Here is a 22,849-nt window from a genome sequence, read left to right as displayed (position 1 = left end):
GCGTTAATTATTTCACCCTGTTCTCAATTTCACTAAGTAGGTATGTTTTAGGAGATTCCGGTTGAAAGATATTTTTTATAAAAAGAGACTCTCTAACTGTCCATATCTCTATTTATCAATACGAAACTTTCTACTGAAAATAATGGGAAGTATAAAATATAATAAACTAGCTTTCCACCCGCAGCTTCGCCCGCGCAGTCAAATAAAAACCCGCATAGTTCCCGTTCCCGTGGGATTGCCGGGATAAAACCTATCCTATGTCCCGGGGTAAAAAGTAGCCTATGTCCTTTCTCGGGTAACTATCAAAATATCTCTATACCAAATTTCATGCAAATTGGTTTAGTAGTTAAGGCGTGATTGAGTAACAGACAGACAGACAGAGTTACTTTCGCATTTATAATATTAGTATGGACTAGCTTTCCACCCGCAGCTTCGCCCGCGCAGTCAAAGAAAAACCCGCATAGTTCCCGTTCCCGTGGGATTGCCGGGATAAAACCTATCCTATGTCCCGGGGTAAAAAGTAGCCTATGTCCTTTCTCGGGTATCAAAATATCTCTATACCAAATTTCATGCAAATTGGTTAAGTAGTTAAGGCGTGATTGAGTAACAGACAGACAGAGTTACTTTCGCATTTATAATATTAGTATGGATTTCTTTGCCTTCGTTATTTTGGTGTTAAGTATATTGTATTTTCCGGTTTGGTTGATAATTATGAACCTACTAAGTAGTAAGTACCCAAAGCTTCAATTTCCTCTGCAATGATTTATGATATGTTTCACAATTCACCGTAGTAAAAAGAAGCCTATGTCACTCTTTTGGCTGAACTATAGACACAAAAAACATCGTAAAATTATTCCGTTGCGACGTGAAAGAAGAATTATACGCATTTATAATAATAATAAATACTGTACCTACTAAAGGTTATGTAGGTAGGTATGTATGTACAAATGTTTTCTTTCCTAGTGGATGCACTTCCTATTTCCGTAGATAAATACGGGTCAGGATATGTATTATCTCGATGTAAGTGTGTCGTTGATAGTAATAACAAATAAATAGTGTTGACAAAACATACACATGATAAATAAACAATATTGAGAAAAACATAGTGCAATATAGTGTTTTCTTGTGTTTAATTTTACGGGAGTATCCATTTAGAAATTAAATATAAATAACGGCTGCAAAGTGTGCGGATCGTGGGGATAATAATTAATAATATATAATGAACTAGCTTTGCTCGCGGCTTGGCCCGCGTTTTCAAAGAAAAACCCGCATAGTTCCCGTTCCCGTGGGATATCCGGGGTAAAACCTATCCTATGTGTTACCTAATCCAAGTTACCCTCTATATCAAAAAATGATGTATAGTTATATGTCTATATGTGTGCTTAATTTCATTGTAATCGGTTCAGTAGTACTTGCGTGAAAGAGTAACAAACGTATACACCTACACATACACATACATCCATCAACACAAACTTTTGCATTTACAATATTAGTAGGATAGGATAAATCGCGTTTAAAATCTGTTAAAATCTGTAATTTCGAAATAGTGAAATATGTTTGTTGTTAAGTAGCTCTAAATATTGTATCAATCAATGAATTGATTTGGGCGATTGGTCTTTTTATTGGTTGCGTCATGACTCATGTATGAGAGATATTAATTTAAGTAAATTAAAAACAATAGGCGTTTTCGTTTGTCGTAATTTAGTTTGTGGTTATTTCGGTTTTGTCTAGAATTCGGCAGGTTAAAGGTTTTTCTATTGGTTACATATTTATTAAGTCGAGATGGTAAGAAATGATTTTATTTTACTTATGAACGAAAATTCTATTATACAACGTTAAACGTTATATTTATAAATATAATTTTCAGTTAGACTTGTAATTTCACATCTAAGTAACTTGTAAGTAATATGTTGTACTACTAGCGCCCTCTATCAGAAATAACAGTACCTACCTAAAGTCACGAAATGTGCTTATATTTCGAAGTGTCAAAGTCAACCGACTTCAAAAAAGGAGGAGGTTCTTAGTATATCTGTATTATTCTTTGGGCTTTTTGGAACCGATTTTGATATTTTTTTTATGTGAAAGCTCATGCCTTCCATGCAGTGCTGTGCCGATTCGATTATTTATCTAATCGATTAATCGATTATGCGAACCAAGATAATCGATTATTAATCGATTATCTTGTCTATACATATAATAAATCTGTAGAAGGGTCATTTCTGTACATTGAAAATATTGAAAAAATAAATACCAGGGGGTGTTACTGGATCGATACCAAACCCAAATATGTGTTTAAAAAAATTTTGTCTGTCTGTCTGTCTGTCTGTCTGTCTGTCTGTATGTTCAGGCATCACGTGAAAACTAACGGTTCGATTTCGATGAAACTTGGTATAATTATACTTTATTATCCTGGGCGTAAAATAGGATACTTTTTATCCTGGAAAAATACGTAGAAAAAAATTAATCTTAATTTTTCAGTTTTATCCATAGACGTTGTTCTGTAGAACCGCGAACACACGTTGCGTATTATTATAGGCCTAGCCGTATTTGGGTCCGATATATATTTATAAGATATCATTGTCAGAGTTACTCAAAATGAAGAAATAAACCATCCAAGCGAAGACCGACATCCGCGCGGACGGAGTCGCGGGCGGAAGCTAGTTCGAAATAAAAATTGTTACATTGTCTTACCTCCAGATTACAAAAATGAAACAAAACTGAATTAAATCACATATTTTTTTAAAATAAAACTACTAGATATTAAAAATCAAACAAATACATCAATAATTTCCAATCTGTGACCAGTTAGCATTTAAAAAATGATGTAATCTAGATGCTTTGGCAGAAGGCTGTTCCGTCTTAAATTTGTCAACTGACCTCTTGTCCTTGCAAGTGGAGGTAATTCTAAGTTTTGTCGTAATGTTATTATGTTTTCAGTTGAAGATGTAGATGTTGCAATAAAATTTGATTTCTTTCGCTCAAAATGATCCCAGATCGATAGTTTTGCAGTTACTTGCTCAAGTTGTTGTGGTTGTGTAATTACTAGCCCTTGAGTGCTGTTTCTGAGATAAATTAATGATTAATAGTTCTTCAAGACAACGTTGTTGGGCATTTGTTGCATTACTGTCCGTACCGAAACCGAGTTTTTTAAAACGTGGATCCAGCAGACAAGCTATTGCCACACGTTTGTTGTGTAGGGTTACCATAACTTAAATGGCTTACTCCCAATCGATTGTATCGAAATGATAATCGATTGCAAACGATCATCTTGATAATCGATTAATCGATTAATGATAATCGATTCCGCACACCACTACTTCCATGTGATCCCATTTAAATTTTATTTAGTTCTGGCAGTTTGTATTGTTGTTAAAAAAATATTTTTATCTACCTACTAGCGATCCGCCCTGGCTTCGCTCGTGGTACATATTTCGCAAGGTAGCCTATGTTCTTTCTCAGAGTCTAAAGATTGTCTGTGCCAAATTTCATCAAAATCGGTCCAGAAGTTTATGCGTGAAAACCATACATACATAGGTACATACAAACCTTTCCTCTTTATAATATTAGTATAGATAGGTAAAGGGCGTGCCAATCAAGCAGCTAGTGTGCAAATAAAATGACAATTAAATATTAATTTCGCAACTTTATGCAGATAGTTATTAAGTAGGTTAAGTTTCAGACGGGCTGTATGTTAAGTGACAATAGTTTTTATTGTAAAATCATGTTTTATGTTATCGTTGTTACTCATAATGTGACGCACGCTTATCGGTTATTTACTGGGGATATTGAATTTGTATCTATGTATGAATGAGTGGAAGAGACATTTTAGTGTTTTTTTTTTTTTATAATTTACATTTTGAAGTCAAGTCTACGTGTTTATTTCGTATTTTTATCTTTCTTTGTATTTATATTTGTATTGTAATAATTATACTACTTAATTATAAAATTTAATGCCTGCCTTGCATATAAACTTATATAAAAATGAAACCTGTTTCGCGTTGTCACGGCATCACGTGTGAACGGCTGAACCGATTTCGATAATTCTTTATTTATTTATTTATTTATTTATATTATACCTACTCTTTATTGCACACACAAAGTTTGACAAAATCAGGATATTATACTAACCAATTGGCGGCTTCATTGCTTAACAGCAATTTCTTCCAAGCAACCAAAAAATAAAAGCAGAAAGTTAATACAATTACAAAAATTACAATTACAAATTTTATTATATTCCTTGAAGTACGAGGATGGTTCTTATGTAGAGAAAACTTAAATATGTACTACAGTCCACAGGCGAAACCGGGGCGGACCGCTAGTACATTATAATGTTTAATATATTAGGTATAAGAGGTTGTAAACGAATTTCTAATTGGCAAAAGTCTTAAATGCCTGTCTGAAGATATTATGTTAAAAATCCTTAAAAAAATGTTGTGTCTGTTCTATAATCATAACGAATTATCATTAGGTACTCTAGGTTAATTTAAAATTATGCTAATATGAAAACCTACCTTTTTTCCTTTACCTATGGGAATGCTCTAAGAAGCATTTTATTTTTATTAATTATAATAATTAGTTCCTTTCTAAGCACGTGTCCAATATGACTTAGTACGATTTCCATGACATAAACATAAAACCTATAAATAGACTCTAATCTACCCTCAATATGTAAAAATTGCATTAATCGTAATCTGACAAATCCTTGTTCATTCAAAACGATCCAAAATGAATCCAATTACCAACTGTTATAGTCCAAAATCGCCTGAACAATAAAAGCTATAAAATTCACATACTCGTAAATAATACTTTAACCCAACAGAATATATACACAAATTAATTATAATTCAGTTATCCTCTAGATCCAAGAACTTTGGTCCGTGGCCTGAGTTATCGCGACATTGGTTTAATGATTATCGTTTATTGATAATATAATAAATATTTCAGAACATTTTTCACACACGGCACGATCTGATCCCATACTAAGCTTTTTGCTTGTGTTATGGAAGCCAAATGGCTTATTAACATACATACTTATGTAATTTTAAACATATACTTATGTATAGATAATTAACACCCGCAAACATCGATCTTCATCACACAAATATTTGCCCTGGGTGGCAATCGAACACACGACCTCTTACTTCGAAGGCAGGTACCGATTAAGTAGTCAGTCGGAAATGTATTAGTTTAACTCCAAGTGTCATTAGGGGCCACTGAAAATCAGTGACACGAATGGTTTTATTATCATTCGTGCCGAATACTGAGTTGGTCCCTTTTGTCAACATGAAAATGCCCAGTACCTTACTTACTTAAGTATTGTTGATAAATTTAATGTGTGTATTTTATGTGTGTGTGTGTTTAGGTATATTGTGTAAAATCTTGTGCTCTTATTTGTGTTATGTTGACAATAAACGTTTATTTATTTATTTTATTTATTTAATTCAACAACATTCTAGAATATTCTAGAACCTCACCTTTTTAAGTCATCATCCCATACAGGCTGCCCATGAGAAAACATGCCATAATCTACCACGCTGGCTAAATGCGGGCAGATGTCATATTATATCGAACTTTCGATGCTTCACATGCCGGTTTCCTCACGATGAAATCAAATATTATAAAAATCAGGTCTCCATTTTAATCCGGAAACAATAATACATGTAAAATAAGTGTAGTACACTCTATAATATTATGTAAAGGAAGACTCGCTGTGTATCGTTGTTTTAGCGATATTCATGTTTGAAATTCTATAAGTTTATTTTCTAGGCATTTATTTGAAAATAGATTTAAAAGAGTATTTTCACTAATATTATTGTAAAGAATTGAAGTTGGTTAAATATTACTGTTTACTAACTGTTCAAACAGTTAAAATCATGTAGTTTGTACCTATATGTATCGTCATGTTTTTAGAAATTTATTATAAACTAGCGGTCCGCCCCGGCTTCGCCCGTGGTACATATTTTGCAATAAAAAGTAGCCTATGTTCTTTCTCAGGGTCTAAAGATTGTCTGTGCCAAATTTCATCAAAATCGGTCCAGTAGTTTATGCGTGAAAACCATACATACATACAAAACCTTTCCTCTTTATAATATTAGTATAGATATATTATTTATTTTCTTTTAGAAGATATAGAAAACTCAGAATGAGAAATTACTTCTCAATTTATGACGTAAGCAAGATAAATAAGGAACCATTTTCTTGTGGATAGATTACATACGATTATTTCCATACATATTCACCAATCAAGACCTCTAGTTCAGGATACATCGCCCATTTTTGCAAGTGACTACTATCAAGCTGATTTTCCGTTTGTAGCTTTATTTTGATGAGACACCGAATAATTTCGTGTACGAAACTCTCGATTGTGGTAGCTAACAGAGATAACAAGGATAAAATTTTTTGATTTGATGGTTCTCAAATCTGGGGGCACGGCAGTGCCCCCGCCAAGACGAGCCAAGCGAACAAGCACGGGCACTACCTACCTTTTCTCGAAGCGCTTCGACGTTTTTTTGAACCCTCATAACTTGGGTTTGGATTATGATAGATCAACAAAATTTTCGGGATATATTGTCAATAGCGGACTTATTGAACATATTAAGTTTTAATTACATTAGCTTCTATACTTCAGATTTTATTTATATCTAAAAAACGCTAATTTCGTCACTGACTCACTGATGATCATCAAAATTCTTAAGGTATTTCCTAATGTCCTAGAAAGCTGAAATTTTGTATGTAAGCTAGTATTAGCACACAAACAACAAAAAAATTATAAAACTTGTAACTTTCATCCCCCAACCCCTTAAACTAGGGGATGGGAGTTTGTATGAGACCTATAATTTTAAATTAAATTTTGATGACGCTAGAGGTCTAATCTAATAATCTAAAACTTGGTTCCCCTAGATATATATATGTATAGGTACTCCTTGTTAAAAAAAAATTAAAACTTTAATCGACATACTTATAAAATTTTGTTACAAACAACTTACAAAAAGAAATGAAATCCCACCAAAAACATTTTCATGTAAAATGTTGCCAAGACGAGCCCATATGACTCGCACTGTCAAAAAGTTATCAGATCTCATGTAGAGCGAAGCTTCTAACACTACACGCCCTAACTCTACAAGGCCTAACTTCACAAACTCTACACCTTAGTCAAAATATGTGGCTTGGCCGTTCGTTACTACAAGAACTATTGTATAACACAAAAGTAATGCACAGTGAATTAATTTTTCACCTTACGCCGATGTGAATGTAGCGAAATGGCCAAGCCACATATTTTGACTAAGGTGTAGAGTTTGTGAAGTTAGGCCTTGTAGAGTTAGGGCGTGTAGTGTTAGAAGCTTCGCTCTACATGAGATCTGATAACTTTTTGACAGTGCGAGTCATATGGGCTCGTCTTGGCAACATTTTACATGAAAATGTTTTTGGTGGGATATTTATTACGCAATTTGTAGGACAATATGTCTGTTGAATTATATAAACATTAATTAAGTGAAAACAAAAAAATCAGCTTGTTAGTAATCATTTATGATGACCTCGTTATCGATAAACTTTGGAAAGGGGGACTCTTTGAACCAACCATAGATTTTGTAGGACAAATATTTTTTCGAATAATTTAGGTAATTATCTTGAGATTGAACAAAAAAAAAATTCAGTTAGTAATAAATATTTGAGAACCATCAAATCAAAAATTTTTATCCTTATTATCTCTGTTAGCTACCACAATCGAGACTTTCGTACACGAAATTATTGGGCGTCTCATCAAAATAAAGCTACAAACGGAAAATTAGCTTGATAGTAGTCACTTTCAAAAATGGGCGATGTATCCTGAACTACTCGTTTTAATATAATAAATATGTGAAGTAACGTGGCTTATCATTACCATCTATTGTCTCAGATAACCCAGATTGTAGAACAATGGGTGGACGGTATTGTGTAATAGTTTCTTATATGGTGATCGCCGTGTTTGGTGAGGTCGTGGTAAAATGGTCGCGAAATAATTCGGCTGATGGAAACAAGGGAAAAGTCTATGTAGGGGAAAGAAACGTATTCATATACTTATTTAAAACTTTCCGCCCTCGGCATTGTCCACTTAGTCAAATTGACTCTAATATTGACACTCCTGGTGCTCTGGTATTCCGGGATGAAACCTATCCTATGTATCAGCTCACAAACTTTTATTTCTCCTATTAGGTAGTGATTTACTAAAACTGATGCAGTATTCATTTATAATTATAAATTTGTTTGCCTTTCAACCACGTAAGGGATGTTTAATTGAATTAAAATACATAGATTTTTTTATTTACCACCACTGCTCGAACGCAACGGTGTAAGAAAACATCGACAGAGGAAACCGACATTTGACTTGTGCCTGTACTTGGCCAGCGTGGTGTATTATGGTCTGTATCCTCATAGTGGGAAGTGAGGGAACATATATGGGCTAATTATGATGAATCTGTTTGCCTTTGAACACTTCTACAGTGATTTATGAAGAGTCAAAAGTACTTCTACAGTGTTGTTTTTAGGAAGGTTTTAAAGCGACCCATTCTATTTACCAATCCAACAGCCGTACAACAAACAAACAAACATACAAACCTGTAAAAAGTGACCATTTCACAAGTACCAAGAAACCCTACCACTGTGGTAAGTGACCACAAACAACCAATTGACCACAAGAGATTTGGTCAACGAACCGTGCGCTCAGGTCATTCCACTAATGTTACAGTTTAATTATGTAATATTATATTGGCAATTGTGTAAATAGATATTTGTGTTGATGATTGTTTTGTTTTTAACCGACTTCAAAAAATGAATAGGAGGTTATCAATTCGGCCGGTATGTTTTTTTTATGTATGTACACCGATTACTCCGAGTTTTCTGAACCGATTTACGTGATTCTTTTTTTGTTCGATGCGGGATGGTGTCGAATTGGTCCCATAAAAATTTTATTCGGATAGGCCCAGTAGTTTTTATTTTATGAGCATTTTTGTCTGTATTTGTAAATGTTGCAAGTGCAAGTTTGAAGTCGGTTGTTTTTAACGCAGTTATCACTTGTGAGTTGTGGAAGTAAGTGTGGAAGTAAGCTGTAAAGGTTAAAGACTTAACATGGTAACTAACTGACCCGGCAATTGTTGTTCAATGTTCTATTAGGACACTTAGAAGGTTTGAAAATAGTTTTGGTAGAAAACTTTTTTTTATTTTTTAGTAGGTCTGCCGACCTATTCTCAGATCTGCCGATGATACACAACAAAATTTCATACACTATGGTATTTTTTTTGGGGGAAGATATTATATGCTTAGCTACTTTGTAAGAAGAAATCTTTCATAAATCTTTTGAAGAGATAATGCGCGCGGATATCTTGAGCTGTTTAAAAAGCTATTACTTCAATATTACAAACATAGATAATTGTTTCCACTTAAGCAATAAACTGCATTGAATAATTTTACTTCCATAGAGTTTACTTTCTTCGCCAGTAGTTATGACGTCATCGGTCATACACGCATCACGCGAGCTAGAAATCTATGTTTGACTAACTGCACTTTTGTTTGTGAAAGTTTACGATAGTATTGAGTAATGTAATGAGTTTCCATTGATTGGTAAGGATGTTCTTATTTATTACTAGCTTCCGCCCGCGACTCCGTCCGCGCGGATGTCGGTCTTCGCGTGGATGGTTATTTCTCCATTTTGAGTACCTCTGTCAATAACATCTTATAAATATCTATTGGACCCAATTCCCAAATACGGCTAGGCCTATAATAATACGCAACGTGTGTTTGCGGTTCTACGGAACAACGTCTATGGATAAAACTGAAAAATTAAGATTAATTTTTTTCTACGTATTTTTCCAGGATAAAAAGTATCATATTTTACGCCCAGGATAATAAGGTATAATTATACCAAGTTTCATCGAAATCGAACCGCTAGTTTTCACGTGATGCCTTCACATACAGACAGACAGACAGACAAAAAATTTTTTAATCACATATTTGGGTTTGGTATCAATCCAGTAACACCCCCTGCTATTTATTTTTTCAATATTTTCAATGTACAGAATTGACCCTTCTACAGATTTATTATATGTATAGATTAGAACTGGTAGCAGCATTTTCTTGTAATGATGCTGATATATTTGATCAGTTTGGACGTAGATTTTCTAGTGATTTTGACTGACAAATGAGATGAAGAGAACTTACCAGTTACCAGGAAACTCTGAAATCGGCTATTAATTTTTTTTAGAATCATTTATGTATGTAAAAAAATAAAGAAGTGATCAACACTTACCATTACGTTCTTTTCTCGTAATGTACAAGTATCAGATAATATCAGGTCCCATAGTTATAATAAAATACTAAGTAAAGCAGGGCATAGAATTCTTCCTCGGCCGTAAAGACAATCGACCTGTGAAACAGTAGTGAACATTAAAATTCTAATAAGTAGATATGTAATTCATAAAATAAGCAGGAATTACTGCTAAGATTATGAATTCCAAAGTTTGTTAATGTTTCAAGGGGGTATTCAAAAATCTTGCGTACCTAATCACGTCAAAATGGCTTGATTGAAATACAATTTGACATCAAAAACATGCAGTTAATAATATTGTGTCTGCAAAGTATTAATATGAATTTATTAATTTACAGGAGCAGAAAATCTACGACGAGCCATGCGACGTGTCTCGTCCAGCAACACCAGAGGCAGAACCAGTGAAAACAGACTTCCAGAAGCTACGGGAAAACTTCGAGACGCTCCCAGAAGTTTCTAGAATGTTCGAGAAGCCGAAGATCTCTAAGAAACCGCTGACAAAGATATGGAAGAGCACGGAGAACGTGTCCGACGAATTCAAGTTCGTAAGGAAAACGGTGGAGAAGAAATTTGCAACTGATTCGAAGAAATATAGACGCACAGACAAAGGGGATAAGGTCGGATTTAGTTTACCGAAGAATGATAGCAGTCAACTCGATGTCGATAGAGAAAATGTGAGTATTCTTATGGGACTTACTTTTAAATGTAGATTTTTAATGTAATTAGACATCATTACAATACCTATAAATGGTTTAGAATATCATAATCACATTTTACGCTTGGATTACGAACGTTTAAGACTTAAGTATTATATTTTCATAACTAGAAATGAAATAAATAGTATGAGATTAACTTAAATATAGAATAGAACTAAGAAACAAATATTGGATTAGTTTGACGATATATGAAAGCTTACAACCCACATTTGGCCAGCGTGGAATATGACCACAAAAGAACTTCATATTCGAGACATCCTTTGGTAATAACAGGGCTTTTTTAAGTTTTTCGCTTGTGGCTTCAACAGTTTTGTATTTAGCAAATTATATGTAGGTAACTACTTGTCCCGGCAGAACAACTGCCCTATTGCCCCTGTTTCGTGTTCTCTTACCACATTCCTTGTGCCTTAACAAAAACGTTAAAAAAATTGACGAATTGGACGAGACGTTCTCGAGTTTTACGCTAAGCAACACATTTAGCCATATATTATTTTAATATAACTTTTCTTTAGAACACTATCTAAATACATAATTATAAGAAAATATAAAAATCGCATCAAAATCTGTTGCGTAATTTTAAAGACATACAGACAGCGGGAAGCGACTTCGTTTTAAAATATGAAGGTACTTATGTAGTGATGAAATAAAGAGGTGCAAATGTAATCGTTTAGAAAAAATCCTTTAGCAAATAAACGCGTTAAACTAAAGAAGTCTTTGTTTTAAGTACATTTAATTAGCGCTCCTCGATGTAGTACTTATTACTCATTTATATCAGTTTGTACTAAAATGTATTTTAATGAAGTTGTAGTAAGGTTTAAATTCGTTTGAGATTAGTAAAGATAGAAAGAGATAGATGTATGTAAGGACGGAAAGGGATGAACTCAATTAGTAGTTGTGTCGTAATTCTTTAAGAAGTACAGATGTGTTAAAAAGTGCTTATTTTTTTTTATTCTACCAAAATTTTATTTCTTCCTTCATAGTCGCGTGAGTAACAAAGGGTTCGGGACTTGATTCTAAGTAAACGGCTTTATTCCTACTGAAAATAAAGGATTTGTGGGTGATAATATTACGCCCGTTCCAATTTTTGTTATCATGTGTTATCATGACAATTTGAGTCATTTGATAAATAAGCCTCCGCCCGTCGGAGTGGGGAGCGTGAGGTTTTTTCGTTATGGAATTTGTCGATTCGGTCCCCGCGCTCAAGGCCCGCGATAGATGCTATGCAATAGCTTAAAAAAAATAACTGTGGTCATTCACATGATACATAAACATTAAACATAATAAATCATAAGAATTATGATAATATTTCTCAAACGAAACTTGAAACAATCATTTCGAAAAACATGTGGCAACCCTACATGCTTAAGTAAAGTAACCGCAAAATTAAGTGCGCGAAAATGTATTGTATTCAACAGTAACTTCGTATGACGTAATTTTCCGAGCAAGTGATTCACTCTGAAAAGCCCAGTAATAAAATTTTACGATGAGACCCTACTAGGTCTATGCAAACATATAAATTTCTCGTGGCAGTGGGGTAAGGGGCAGATGCATTATACTGTAGTTGTTTCACTGATCTATTTTCTTTAGAGACAAGTAGGTGATCAGCATTCTGTGTCCTGCCAGACCGAGAAATTTTTTTTTCTTCGTCTCCACCGGGTATCGAACCCAGGACCCCTCGGTTTTACGCTCACGCGTCAACCACTGTACCAAGGAGGCGGTCTCAGTATTCAGTAGTACATGCAGCATGTTAATTGATAACTGCATATATGTACCTATACTTATATTATAAAGCTGGAGGGTTTGTTTGTTTGAACGCGCTAATCTCAGGAACCTTATAACATAAGATGGGGGGCTAATCTTATATAACAGAATACAATTTTACGTTAAATACTTAAGAAGTATATAATAAAGGTGTTGTCTGTCATATTAAATAGACCATTTGTAAGTTATAGCTCAATAACTGCTGATCGGATTTTAATGATGTTTTGTTTCTTGGATATAATATGTCACCGCGTCAATTTGGACGATGACTTTTAAAAACGTTGAAAAATCTATTCAGATGGAGCCAAAGTGAGCTACTAGTACTACAGAAATAAATAAAATTCATGTAGCAACCCTATTATTAACCCTAATAATACAGTCACGCGCAAAAGTGCATTGTCTTCTTTTAAAAATATTATATAACATCGCACCTAAAATTATCAAAGTGTCAGATTCGTGCTTACGATACGGTTATTGTTGAATGTACAAACAAACAATGATATTATCTCTTAGTCATAATGCTGACGGAAAAAATCATGGCATAAAGGAACGGTTACATGGAGATGAACTAGTTTAGCGTTTTTTATAATGCGTAGATTGCACTGTGCATGTAAATAAATTCTAGCCTATAATATTAATACCACGTTCAATTCGGTAGTAGATGAATAATTTTGCTATAGAACAAGACATTACATTTTAAATATTACATAATTTATTTCATAATGCATTTTATATACAGTATGCCGAGCTTTTCATTTTATGTCTAATTAAATATTAAAATAAGAATTAGCGAGCAAAAATATATATTGATATTGGACAAGTTCAATGACGATATAAAATCCCCTACAACATTTTTGTATTTTAATAACAATATACGGAGTTATGAGTACATAATTACTTAAAACATAATTTTTCATATATTTCATTTAGTTAAACCTATAATCTTAATTTCGCGCGAAATTTATATTAATTTTTACTCCATCCATTTTAATATTTAAAATATAATAATAACAGCGCCATGTAAGCCAAGCCTAACGCTACACTGCGGTTCGCTGAAACGACGTACGTTAGTTGGTTTTAAACCAATGATGAGTATGTATGGTGTACCATGAGTTAGTTCATAATTTATGAGTTAGTGTATAGTGATATATTAAAGTGATAGTGTAGTACAATATGTGCAATTAGTGTAAAAATTGGTGAAATATAGTATGTTTGGATTGTCTTACTACCAAATATTAGGGTACGAGGCAAAAGTACTCTAAAATATAAAAAAAAAAACATATAATAGGATCTAAGTGTAGTAGGTACAATATGTGAAGTTTTTTTGTGAAAGAAGAAAGGTTATCTTTAGGAAATATGTACCTCGAAATTTAGAGGATCTGAGTGATATACTTTAGCATGAGTGTAGTTGGGACTGCATTATGTGAAACTAGTGGTCCGCCCCGGCTTCGCCCGTGGTACATATTTCGCAATAAAAGGTAGCCTATGTCCTTTCTCGGGTATCAAAATATCTCCATTCCAAATTTCATGCAAATTGGTTCAGTAGTTTAGGCGTTATTGAGTAACAGACAGACAGACAGACAGAGTTACTTTCGCATTTATAATATTAGTATGGATTAAAGTGAATTTAGTGGTGAAATAAAGAAAGGTATAAGTTATTGGTGAAATAAAGAAAGGTATTAGGAATATCTTACTAACATTAAGATACGAGGCAAAGGCACCAAATACCTGGAAATTTAACGGATTATCAATCCTCAAAGATTCAGGTATGGTCCTTCCTAATAAAATTAAAGAATTGATTCAGTATGAAAGGTTAGTATCTATCACCATAACACGACATTTTACTTGATTCACGATTTTTTAAATGTAGACCGTATTCTTTATAATAGACTTCCCGACGCTTAATTCGTTAAATATAAAAAGTTTCTTGAAAATCTTATAAGTAAAAGTAATTAAAAGAAGCTTTCTTAACTTGCAAGTACTAAATCCTACCTAGTTTAGACTTAAATAGTAGCTAAGTAAGACAATGGAAAAATATTTCAAAGGTCACGTGCAAATTTCATCTGTTAATCTTGACTTGTCTTCTGATAAATATACGTAATAATAAATATAATATGAATCGAATGAATTTATTCTCTTTTGATTTGTGGGTAGAAGAAAGAATTTTGTTTGCAGGTTACTGTGGTATTTAATGATTGTCAAGTTATTGTGATTTTTTTCGCTTTGTAGTGTGTATGTGTAATAATTAACGAGTGTGTGCATATAGTAAATACGTGATTTACAATTTTCTTGAATAAATCTAGCTGTACCTAAAGAAGACATTGATAGTTGATTCAGGTTTGATACTAAATAACTCTGTGTATGACGTATGTATTATACGATTATTTCTTTTCTAAGTTATGATAAATTGTACTTATTTTGATCTGTGTTTCATGATTTGCTCAGCCAGTAATATACCTAGTATTCATAATAATGATTATGTAGTTTCATGAATAATTCGCTAGAAAAATCACACTTGAAGACATAATATTACGCCATTTAAATTGTTATTCTCACGGTTACAAAATCTAACGGCACTTCTCAAGCTGAAATCCATTAACTCTTAACGCTACAGAGCGTGCCAAAAATAATATAAAACATAATATTATTCTATACTAATATGTATTATAAAGCCGAAGAGTTTGTTTGTTTGAACGCGCTAATCTCAGGATCCACTGCATCTACAGCTCCGATTTGGAAAAACATTTCACAGATAGATAGCCCATTTATCGAGGAAGGTTATAAAATAATAGGCTAATAAAATAAGATAATAAAAGATAATATAATAAGACCAATAGGTGCGGAGTAATGCGGGTAAAACCGCGAGGCACACCTATTTATTCCCGTCCGATTAGGGCCCTTCTGGCCTCCTCCACTCAAGCGACAGCTCAAGCCGAGGTTCGTGGTCCCCGTCAAGGGGGGACGCCCTTGTGCATGTCGCTACCAGGGTGAACCTTCAGTTCACCCCCGCGTCCGCGTTAAAATGTAGAAGCCCTTCTGGCTAACATTGAGAAACACCTTACAAAAAAAAAAAAAAAAACCTATTTATTGATAATCTTCAACACTGCTTTAGTCACAATCGGGCAAAACAAACATTGAACATTCAGGATCTACCAATTTTATACGTTTCCTTGTAAACAATAGTTTATCTTGACACAGTTATCTAAATTTTTCCATCTATCTATCGAATACACGGGAACGGATGCACAATAAAGGATATTTCGTCATTTAAAAACAAATGGAGGTCAATTTAAGCGTATAGCCACTTTTTCTTTGTTTCACAAGTCATTATTCTATTATAACTGTTGATTTAACGGTATTCTTGTATTGTTGAATAGTCACAGTATAATTTAGAAAAACATCAATTTAGTTCGCATGCCTAACGTTATTTTGATTCACTGACCTGCCCAAAATTACGCTTTTTACCGATTGTTTTTTTTTCTAAAGATTAACCTAGAATAAACTTTATCGAAGAGGTTGTATATATGTATAGGTAGTGTACCTATGTAGAAGATATTTATAATTGTCTTAGATCCGATAGTAGAAAAATATACCCTCATCTTTAAATTAGATGAACAATTTTGAAAGGCTGATTTCAATGTTATGGGTAGCTATTAAAAATTGATTCATCTAATTAACAAATGAGGGTATCTTATTAAACTACTAATATTATAAAGATGAAGAGTTTGTTTGAACGCGCTAATCTCGAGAACTACTGGTCCGATTTGAAAAATTCTTTCGTTGTTTGATAGCCCATTTATCGATAAAGTTAAAGGTTATTTATCATCACGCTAAAGACCAACAGAAGCGGGGCCACGCAGGTGAAGCGGAGCGCAGCTAGTTAAACTATTTACATATATGTAGGCTTTATTTCCACATGGAAAAGAAATAGATGATAAATTCTTAGGGGTCGGTTTTAAAAATGAATTGAGGTCCTAATAAGGATTCATAAAATATAATAAATTTCATCAGACTGCTTTGTTGCTAAATATACAATTCAATTAGGTTATCATATCATTAGCAGTAGATATCTTTATGAATAACTAGGTTTCCGCCCGCGGCTTCGCCCGCGCAGTCAAAGAAAAACCCCAATGGTTCCCGTTCCCGTGGGATTTCCGGGATTGCGTCATTTTCCCGGGATTAAAAGTAGCCTATGTCCTTTCTCGGGTATCAAAATATCTCCATACCAAATTTCATGAAAATTGGTTTAGTAGTTTAGGCGTGATTGAGTAACAGACAGACAGACAGACAGAGTTACTTTCGCATTTATAATATTAGTATGGATTCATATTCTCATAGGGAATATTATTATAATGTTTTGTTCTAAAATTCTCAAACCACGAGAGATTTCGATTGTTATTGTCTATTAATCCTACAATAGTCATTGTTTATATTAATTATTGTTCTTTATCAATTCGATGGGTTTAGAGTTTTTATTGTATGCCTTTATACCTAACTTTAAATATCAAAATATGATTGCAAAATCCATACTATAATATTATAAATTCGAAAGTAACTCTGTCTGTCTGTTACTCAATCTCGCCTAAACTACTGGACCAGTTTTCATGGAATTTGGTATGGAGATATTTTGATACCCGAGAAAGGACATAGGCTACTTTTTATCCCGGGAAAATGAACGGGAACTATGCTGGTTTTTCTTTGACTGCGCGCGGGCGAAGCCGCGGTCGGAAACCTAGTATGGAATAAACTTCCAAAAATTGTTAAACAAACTCAACAATTAGTTACTATATAAGAATAATTTTCAAAGAGCTTTGGAATCATTGATTCTAAGTATAGAAATATATACTAGATTTCCGCTCGCGACTTCGCCCGCGCTTATAATAGATTTCTTAACTTTAAATCTTATGTATTAGAAACTATATATTTTAATAGAACAAAATTTATTTCAAAATCTATCTAATTATGCCGACATTTTAGTTCATTCCTAAAGCAGTTTCTACATAGTAAAGCGTGCAAAATTAGTTCTCCCTACAGCAATTTATCATCCCCTAAAGGTCGCTATTTCTATAGAAACACAGTCAATATTTGCCCCACCTTGTAACCGTGAGTCATGGCAATCAAACTAATGCATATACCTATACTATAGTATATGTATAGCTTACACACGCGATATTAACGTTTTAGTAAATGAAAGAAAATTGATCCCCTGTGCAATTTTGTTTAGACTAGGTTGTCGCGTGGTTTGTCTCGCGAGAAACTTACGTTATTGGTTTAGGATTTTTGATTCCGTGTTAAAATGAAATGTAGCCTGTTAGTTCTGGGGGGTTACCATGCCTTAAAACAGTAAGTATTCTTTGTGGAAATATTACAGCGCTATTAGGTGATCTGAAAAACTTCGTGAAAATGCTTTAAGATGTCATAGTCCTTCTGGTCTCTTTTAATAATTTCATAAATATAGATAGAGTGATATGGAAAAGTATAGATAGATATATATTATGATCGCAAATAGTAATTTCTCAGTTACCTACGCCAATATGGAGGGTTATTGAACCTTAAATACGTAATATTGTTTTAGTTTATTGTTTACGAGATATTTGCGATTAACAATTTGAATGAGAAAGATACAGTACCTACATATTAATACATGATACAGTACCTACATATTAATACATGCGTACTTTCATATTTCTAGTTTATCTTGGTGTAGCGTATATCATGCTTTAGAAGTTTAAACTTTGAAGAAATTATTTACCATCTGAGGTGATTCCAAGCGTCTTTGACAAGGAGATCAAAAAAAAGGGCACATAAATATCCACATTCGCGGTGACAACGCGAATGGTAATGGGCGGCGGGCATCACTTTCCAGAGGGGTTAGACAAGTGGCTTTCGTTTAGCGTAACGTTTGATAGAATAGATTATGAATGTATGAAATTGACAAAAGCTGTAGATAAATGTATCGACAGCTTACGTCAATTTCATACATTCATAATCTATTCTATCAAACGTTACGCTAATAGAAAGCCACTTGTCTAGGGTGGCAGGTGACCCGCATGCTCGCTAACTATAAAAAAAATATACCTAAAGCTCTTGCCGTTTCTAGTATCAACATTAATACTTATAGGAAACAGCTGTATCGCGATAACGTGAAAGAAGCCGCGGGCAGAGATGTAGCGTGGTTTATCATAAAATTTAAGTACATGACACCAATGTACAAATTATTGCAATTAAGATAAACTCATTTTCTTTGTAATTCGGCGTCCATCTGTCTGACCGCTCTGTTTTGATATGTTTTATTTACTGGCTAGTGATGTATTGGTGTCGATGGAATGGAAAATTATCGATATTATGGCGCAAGGTGGAGAAATGTCAATGTTCTTTGAGTTGTTAGGAAAGCGATGTTATAAATAAATATAAATTAAATAAATCTTTATTTGACCTTTTTTTGTACAATTAGATATGAGACTCTCTTGCTAGGCATAGCCTGTGTTAAGAGAGCCAAGGCCTTCCATTAATACATTCTGATCTTGATAAAGGTTAAAAGAAAATAAAAGTTATATAAGACAATTTTTTTCTCTATTGTTTAAATATTATTTTTAATACAAAACACTATTTTAAATATACGCAATTTACGCATTAAATTTGAAATATATGTACGCAATATAGTATGGATCCAAAACAAAAGGACATAATGTTGACAGTGTAATTACTACCGTAAAAAATCATTAAATATTACCTGTGGTATTTCTTTATTGTGGGATAAAGAGGCCTGTGTGTTATTCTGGGTCTTCAGCTACCTACATACAAAATTTCATTTTAATCGGTTCAGTAGTGTTTGCGTGAAAGAGTTACAAACAATCAAACATCCATCCATCCTAGTTATTATTCTGTGATATTAGTAAGATGTGTTGAAGTATTTTAGTAGTATTCGCAAGTGAATGCAAAAATGATAAAAACCAAAGGACTAAGGTAGTAAGGTCGCATGCATATAACCAAGGTTTTAGATAATGTGTTTTTAATTTCGCATTGTATGTATGTGTGTATGTATGTATGAATGTATGTATGTATGTATGTATGTATGTATGTATGTATGTATGTAATCGGTATGTTGATGACTTTGAACACAATTGTGGTTTACTTTTAAATTCTTTTGTGTAGTGGTTATGTCTTGAAACTTTTGAGAGGCCTTGCGTTTGATACCCAAAAGAGGAAAATTATTTTTGTTTTTTTAAATGCAAGTTAAAATGAATATTCGATTCAAAGCTCTTCTGAAAGAAGTCTTATTGCATAAAGAAATTGCGTTTGAGTTTTATATTTAAATGTGATAAGCGCTTTCATCCGCGTGGCTCCGCTGACCGCTCCTGTTGGTCTTAGCGTGATGATATAATATAGCCTATAGCATTCCTAGATAAATGGGCTATCCAACACCGAAATAATTTTTATTAACAAATCGGACCAGTAGTTCAGTGATACCTATATAAAACTCAAAGGTGACTGATATAGTGATCTATCAACGCACAGCCCAAACCACTGGACGTATCGGGCTGAAATTTGTCATGCAGGTAGATGTTAGGACGTAGGCATCCGCTAAGAAAGGATTTCCCGAAATTCTTGCGGGAACGGGGAAAAACGGGGATGCACGTACAAAGTCGTGGGCGGAAGCTAGTTATAAGATAAATCTATACTACCTATACTAAGACATAGAACTTTTGGTTTTAAATATATTACAAAAATTCACGTTTGTCTGTATGTCCTTTATAGTATAATCGTAAACTATGCATTTGATCATGTGATGATCTTTTGTGATTTGACAAGCGAAGCCGTGGCCGTGGTTTGTTAAATTTTATTTGAGATATGTATTTAAGTAAGGTATTTTTTATAAAATTATACCTATTGTTTTTTGGTGCAATTTTATTGAGTTTAAACGACTCAAAAGGCAGATAAACTCTATATTTTTTAAAGCAGGCAACTCTATATTTTTTATAGTAGGAATGAAAAAGGAAATGAAAATTCTTTAACTAACAGAAAGATATTGGCTATCATTTATTCCGGGGTATCCCAGGGTAAGCCGGGGCAAACGGCAAACGACAAAAAAGTCAATGTTAATATAATATTACTCATTTAAAACCAATCATCTCATGGAAATTCCACGTATCACTTTGACGTATCGAACAATTGGACAACCCTTATCATAACCGCTCCCTTTGAAGTTGTTTACGATAAATAGAATATAATTAATTAAATGAATTTATAATATAAGGAATCAATACGTCAAGCGTCAATCAATTTTATCTAGTGAGGCTTCCGTCTTCGAAGATCTGTGTCAACATAGATAAGGGAATTATGTCATAATTTGTTGTGAAAAGGTTGGTAGTAAAAAAAGTTTGCCGAAGTTTGCTCTGGGGGGTTGCCATGGTGTTTTATAAAAGTACTATTCCCCGCAGTTTCACCCGCATTGCTCCGCTCCTGTTGGTCTTAGCGTGATGATATATAGTCTTTAGTTTTCCTCGCTACATGGGCTATCATAATATTAAAGTTTGTCACGCAATGCAACTTAGCATTGTGTGGTAAATGTTAAAAATACTTACCTATGTAATGACGATTCGAAAGTGCTACTAAATAGTAGTCTAATTGAATAAATGAATGTTTGAGTTTGAGTTTGAGTTTGTTATGTTATTGGTATGATTGTATCTGACAAGACTATTAAATGTAATAGCAGCTATAGGGTGACCTTTGACTAAACAAATAAGTCTAAGATGCATAGACCTACTTCTAAAATGACATTTCTGCTTTGCCTCTAAATGAAATTTCAAGGATACTAATTGTTAATTTGGTTTTAAAGATTTTTTAAACCATATAAAAGGACCCAGAAAGCAACTTCGTTTTATACAATGTAGTGATAACGATTTATGTTACTTATTATAATAAAATTTCTTTTCGTTAGGTGACTTTTTTATTATATTACGTAGGTAATATTTTGTTGATCGATGCGTTTTATACAAATATAATAGTCAAATATAAATATCCGATAGATATTAATTGAAATAATTTAATTTAAACGAATTGAGAGCTTTCTGACGTTTTGAGAACGTGGGTAAAAAAAAAGTAAAACTGGTCAAATAGGAAGGAACTTTTGGAAAGTAAAAATTTTGATTTAATTGTGATTATAAGTACAGGCCTACTTGTATAGGTATACTATGCCTTTTATTTCATCGATAAAATTCTGAATAAAACTCGATCTCTTAATAAAATATTTACGAATTTATTCAAATTTCGATGCACCTTTTTTCAAGTTATTTTTAAATGTCGTTTCATTCCATTTTCTATATATTTAAGTTTATTCCTATTGGGTTTTGTCGTTATTATCCAATATAAATAACAAAAAAGTTCGAAAAATAAAAATAACGTAATATTACACAATTGAAAACAGATATTATTAAACACACCCGATCCTGACCAAACCTTGGCCTTTGCGATAAAAATCTTGAAAAAGTACGTGAAGTCGAGTCAAGTTCATGCATAATATAGATACGTAATAATATTATCGACAAATCGTGTGTTACATCACTAGAAATTATCGTAATTGTTGTTGGACAATGTTGTTTGATGACCTAGCCTCGTTTGTTGCGAGTTGATGCAAAAGTGTGCCATTTTAATGTGGGTTATGTTTTTGTTTGTTTGTGGAATATTTCTGGATAGGGTTTAAGGTATTTTGTATATGAATATTATAGTGTTGTAGTTGTGCTGTGTGTTTGTGTGTCTGTCATTCCCAGGATTGTGCTCTTCAAAGAGCGCAATATGATGTAGTTCGTTCACGGTACTTTTTTAGATTTCATCCATATTTTACAAAGTTCTAAACTATTGAGTTTGGTTAAATTTGTTGCTTGTGCTTTCTTTTATTTTACTATCCAGCTATTCCGTTTTTCTATCAGTCTTAAAATAAAAGAAAATCTATTGTTTGTTTGTTTGTTGGTTGTAAGTTAGATTCTTACTTATAGTCCTTGGTACATAGATTTGACCAATTTGGTACACACTTTTTGTTTATTCTTGTTGAATAAATATAATAGAACTTTTG

The 22,849-nt window shown here is 33.3% G+C and overlaps 1 protein-coding gene across 1 annotated transcript in view; it reads left to right on the top strand.

The window, feature by feature from the left end:
• Window positions 1–22,849, top strand: part of LOC123704371 — a 61,136-nt gene that overhangs the window by 20,582 nt on the left and 17,705 nt on the right. Inside the window, exon 2 of the mRNA XM_045652729.1 lies at window positions 10,639–10,974. Within this exon, the coding sequence (XP_045508685.1) occupies window positions 10,639–10,974 (336 nt within the window). The remainder of the gene's footprint in view (window positions 1–10,638; window positions 10,975–22,849) is intronic.

The sequence above is a fragment of the Colias croceus genome, chromosome 29, assembly GCF_905220415.1.
Source record: "Colias croceus chromosome 29, ilColCroc2.1".
Classification (NCBI taxonomy): domain Eukaryota; kingdom Metazoa; phylum Arthropoda; class Insecta; order Lepidoptera; family Pieridae; genus Colias; species Colias croceus.
Note: the sequence above shows the minus strand (reverse complement) of the source record. Positions and strands in the feature narration are given on the sequence as shown.